At 26.3% G+C, this 5,027-nt stretch overlaps 1 protein-coding gene across 1 annotated transcript; it reads left to right on the top strand.

The window, feature by feature from the left end:
• The first annotated feature begins 2,316 nt into the window (after positions 1-2,316).
• LOC101502616 (karrikin insensitive 2 receptor CA) lies at positions 2,317-4,970 on the top strand. Its single transcript, XM_004511815.4, has 3 exons — positions 2,317-2,796; positions 3,488-3,934; positions 4,534-4,970. The coding sequence occupies exons 1-3, from the start codon at positions 2,429-2,431 to the stop codon at positions 4,634-4,636; spliced, it is 918 nt and encodes a 305-aa protein (XP_004511872.1). The 5' UTR covers positions 2,317-2,428; the 3' UTR covers positions 4,637-4,970.
• The last annotated feature ends 57 nt before the right edge of the window (positions 4,971-5,027 follow it).

The raw sequence follows: 5,027 nt of genomic DNA on the forward strand, positions 1-5,027 counted from the left end.
CTAGTTTTTTTTAAAATTCATGTTGTAATTCTCTTATTGTTTAATGTTGTATATTGTACTTGGCATCGATATGATATTAGGACAATCATTTTTAGTTAAGTAGTTATAAATAATAAACGAATATTGTTAAAATAGAATAATTTGTCATCGTTATGTCATTATTAATCATCGTTATGTCATTATTAATCTTTTTATTACAATGTCTTTAATAATTTGTCATCTCATTTTATATATTTACCTATCTATAGTAAATAATTAAGAGTATTATTAACAAATCAATCATTAATGATGTATTGAATTTTGAAAATAACAATTAAATGAGAATAAAAGATTTACACAAATATGACAATTAGAATAGAACGGGAAAAATATATTACAAAACTTGACTAAAACAATATTTCTTTATCCAGCTCATTTTGTATTATTTCATTTTTTTTTACTTATCATTTTAAGGTTATTTAAAATGTATATATTTTTGTTAACCTTTAATGAAACTATTTGTATTTTTCCTATAAAACTTTTAACTATTTGTATCATTTCACTTTTGTCATTTACTTTCTTTTTTGTCATTTCACTTTTAGTTACTACGAGAAATGAGAACTATTAATAATAATTATTAAATTTAATTAACGCATAAGATTAAATTACCCACTAAAGATGTTATGTGATTGTATCATCATCTAATAACTCTTGGGTACTATATGCTATAATTTTTCTAATTTTATTTTCTTTTTCTTTTTATAATAATTCAAATTAAAAACTCATTAATGATGTATCTAAAAAATTAAACTCCTTCCAGTAATTGTGAGATATAATTATTTAAGAATTTTATTTTTATTTATATATTTTTTTGACTCAAGAATTTTAATTTTATTAAACCTGTGTTTTTGTTGTTTATCAAAATAAAAACTACTATTCAATTATCATTTTTTGTTAATAAAAAAAAATCTGATTTTTTTTTTTGTATTTCCAAAATAATCCCTTGAAAAATAATTTTCAAAATTAAATATAGAATTTGTAAAAATCGAATTTTGAATATCATAATTCAAACTAACCACACCAATAGTTTTATTACAATAAACAAATTAATGATTTATTTGTAAAATTGTTTATAATAGTTAATTATAAATTAATAATGCTTAACTAAAAAAAAGTTATTAAATTATATAAACTCGATATAAAAATAAATTTGGATGTTACAATAATAAGGATTGAAATTTTGAAGTTACAATAATATTATAATAAATAATAAAAATGCAAGTTTAATAAAAATAAAATCACATAAAAATAAAAATAATATTATAATAAAAAAATGGAAATTTAAATATATTATAATATATAATATTAAAGAGATATTGAAAAGAGATATGATCATATAACATCTTTATTTAATAATTTAATATTATACAATAATTAAATTTAATAATAATTATTAATAATTTTCGTTTCTTAAAATAAATATCATTTTTCACTTGATACTCGCTTGTATATATATATTATTTCTTTTCAATTTTTCATAATGTGTATTTTAAATTTATTGTTTCTTTTAAATAGATTACTCATTTTTTACGAAACTATGAAAAACATGAAATGATAGTTTAAAATGAAATATATTACTATTATTTAATGATTATTTATCAAAAATTATTTATTTCTCACTTTGTCAACATTTATTAACTTTGTACGAGCAGGGCCCCATCGTTTGAAAAAAACGGGAAAGGCTCCAATCAATAACTGTGAGACTTTGATGCTTATGAGTTATGATTTTGGTTGCAATTTGCAAACAATGCCAAGTTACAATTAATGAGAGTTCGGTTCGGTCCAATAAGATTGTAAGTATAGGTTTGAATCATCTTATTTTAAATTTCATATTTTTTATTTTTATTTTTAATTGAAAGTTTATATATCAAATGAATTATATATGTAATATATAAATATAAAATTATTTAATATATTATTAAAATTCACAACTATTAACAATATTTAATAAAAAATATATGAATATTAATTTTGATATTTTTTAATAATACTAAATTATTTTATATTTATATAAAATGTTATACAGATAATCTTATATGATATATATTTTTAATTCAAAACAAAAAATTTGGAAAATTAGAAAAAATAGATAAAAATGAGAGATATTTAAGTTAAATTTGGATTGAAGAAACAAATTGTACGATCTACCCACCGAACAATAGAGAATCCTCTTTTGGTTGACCAATAAAAAATTTGCATTATTTTTCGGTTAAACTTTATACATATATGTCAAAAAAAATATCCTTAATGTGTGGTACTACATGTTCCTCGTGGCCTCACAGGTCCAAATATAACGACGTGAGTTTTCGCATAGTCGGCGATTAAGCAAACATAGAAAGACACAACTTCAGACGAAGAGAAAACAGAGAAGAAAAATTTGCGTAACAGAATGGGAATAGTGGAGGAAGCTCACAACGTGAAAGTTTTGGGAACAGGAAATAGGTTCATTGTTCTAGCTCACGGATTCGGCACGGACCAATCTGTGTGGAAACACTTTGTACCTTATCTCGTTGATGATTTTCGTGTTGTTCTTTATGATAACATGGGTGCCGGTACTACTAACCCTGAATACTTCGATTCTGAACGCCATTCAACTTTAGAAGGACATGCGTATGATTTACTTGCTATTTTAGAAGAACTGCGAGTTGGTTCCTGCATATTTGTTGGTCACTCTGTTTCAGCAATGATTGGTGCTATTGCTTCTATTTCACGCCCTGATCTCTTTGTTAAACTCATCATGGTCTCAAGTTCACCAAGGTATTTCTAATTTTCTAAATAGTCCTTTTTTTTAATGAAAAATGTGTACAAATATTTTTATTTTATATAATGTTTTATTTCTTATTTATGAGGAAAAAGGCTATGAGTTTGACTAAAAGTGTTAAGAGAGAAAATTCAAGTCCAACAGGATAAGTTATAAACATTGTTTATAAAGAGAGAGACTTCCATCCCCTTAAATTTGTTTTTGTTAGGATAAATTAAGTTACGGTCAATTTGAACTTAGATTTGAGTCCAACCATTCAAGAAAAGACACAAGATATCTAATTTTTTATTTTTAAATTTATAAAATAATTATGAAATATTTTTAAAATTTATTGAAATACTGATCCAGATATTGTAAGACCATCTTTCATATTATTCTTCAATTTATTTAAAATCTCAAATAGATTTTAATTTGTGACGAGAATGAAAGAATTACCATAAACCACCACAATTTTATTAAAAGCTACACTTTAGTATTTCAACAAAATCACCTTACCACCATAATTTAGTCAAACTCACAACATATCAGAAATTACGTTTAATATTGTTGAGTATATAGTATATTGTATTATAATAATTAATAATCTTTTAAATCATATACCCAAATATTTAAACACTGACATCCGAATCTCCATAAAAAAAAATTAAGTATAATCTTGTCGTGTATTTATTTCCTCTTTTGTGTTAGGTATTTGAACGATGTGAATTACTATGGGGGATTTGAGCAAGAAGATCTGAACCAATTATTCAACGCAATGGCAGAAAATTACAAAGCATGGTGTTTTGGTTTTGCTCCTCTAGCTGTGGGTGGGGACATGGAGTCGGTAGCAGTACAGGAGTTTAGTCGAACATTGTTCAACATGAGGCCAGACATAGCTCTAATAGTGTCAAGGACAATTTTTCAAAGTGACATGAGGCAAATTTTGAACCTTGTTACTGTCCCTTGCCATATTATACAAGCTGAAAAAGATATGGCTGTTCCAGTGATGGTTTCAGAGTATTTACATCAACACTTAGGTGGTGAGTCCATTGTTGAGGTCATGGCGACGGATGGTCATTTACCGCAGTTAAGCTCGCCAGATATTGTCATTCCTGTGCTGCTTAAACACATTCAACTTGACATTGAACCGACAAGGTAAATAGTTGTTATGTCACTTCATTATTGTTGATTGTGAACATGGTTCTGAATTTTGGTCGCATTTGCAGTTATGTTGTATACACCTGTAAAATTTGTATGTCGTGGTCTATAATTTAGAACTATAATTACGAAAGTAAACCTTAGGATTTGGAATAACTAAATATCTAATATGATTAGAGATAAAAATTTATTTTACTGAGAAAAATATAATTTGGCAATCAAATTAGGAATTTGGTCATGAATACGTAGTTGGTCTGACTGAAAAATGACTCGTACACTTTAAACAAATAGTCAACGAGTCTGACTCTTATGCCTCCGAAAAACTTGGTTAAAAGAGGAGATTCACTTGACTATTACATGGTTATCCAAAATTTAGGAACTTGGATTCCTTTGATTTTGACTTTATTTGGTTTCTTGGTGTTGTTTCTCTCTTCTAAGTGAACTTGAAAATAAAATCATTCTATGTTAACATTAATATCCTTAATTTGTTATCTCAGTGTTTTTGCACATTCTTCTAGTTTGGATGTTTAAAAAAACTAATTTTTGCATAATCATTCATTCACTTAATTAATTACCTCTTTTTCCAACAATGGCAGCTTCCAGAGAAGCTACCCCACTTTCCAAAACTCAGAGGCTTCTTCAACAAACACAACTAAATCTGAGGCTTCTACGCTGATGAAAATGGAGGCGGATTTGTAATTTGAAAAGAAAATGTTGGCGCTAGCTTGCCAACGATAAGATGAAGAAACTATAGCATTAAGAAGAATAGGATAGGATAAGTTAATGATCCAGGAAGAAGGGTAAACTCATCAAAGATGCATTATGTCCCCATTTTCTTGTATGAAGAAAGGAAAAATTACAGTAGATACATTATGTTTTCTTCTTTCTATTCTCTCTGAAAAAAAGTCTTATTTTCTTCTCATTTTACTTCTATTTTCTCACGTTTCTTTTTCTTGTCTACCAAACTACGTGTTGGTGCAACTTGTGAATCATATCTAAAGATGTGCTACATGGATAAGGATCCTTTTATCTAGTGGTTGGTGTTATGATTAGTTTATTTAGTTATGGTTTACTACTCTTGATAGTTTAT

Source organism: Cicer arietinum, chromosome 8 (genome assembly GCF_000331145.2).
Source record: "Cicer arietinum cultivar CDC Frontier isolate Library 1 chromosome 8, Cicar.CDCFrontier_v2.0, whole genome shotgun sequence".
In the NCBI taxonomy this organism is placed as follows: domain Eukaryota; kingdom Viridiplantae; phylum Streptophyta; class Magnoliopsida; order Fabales; family Fabaceae; genus Cicer; species Cicer arietinum.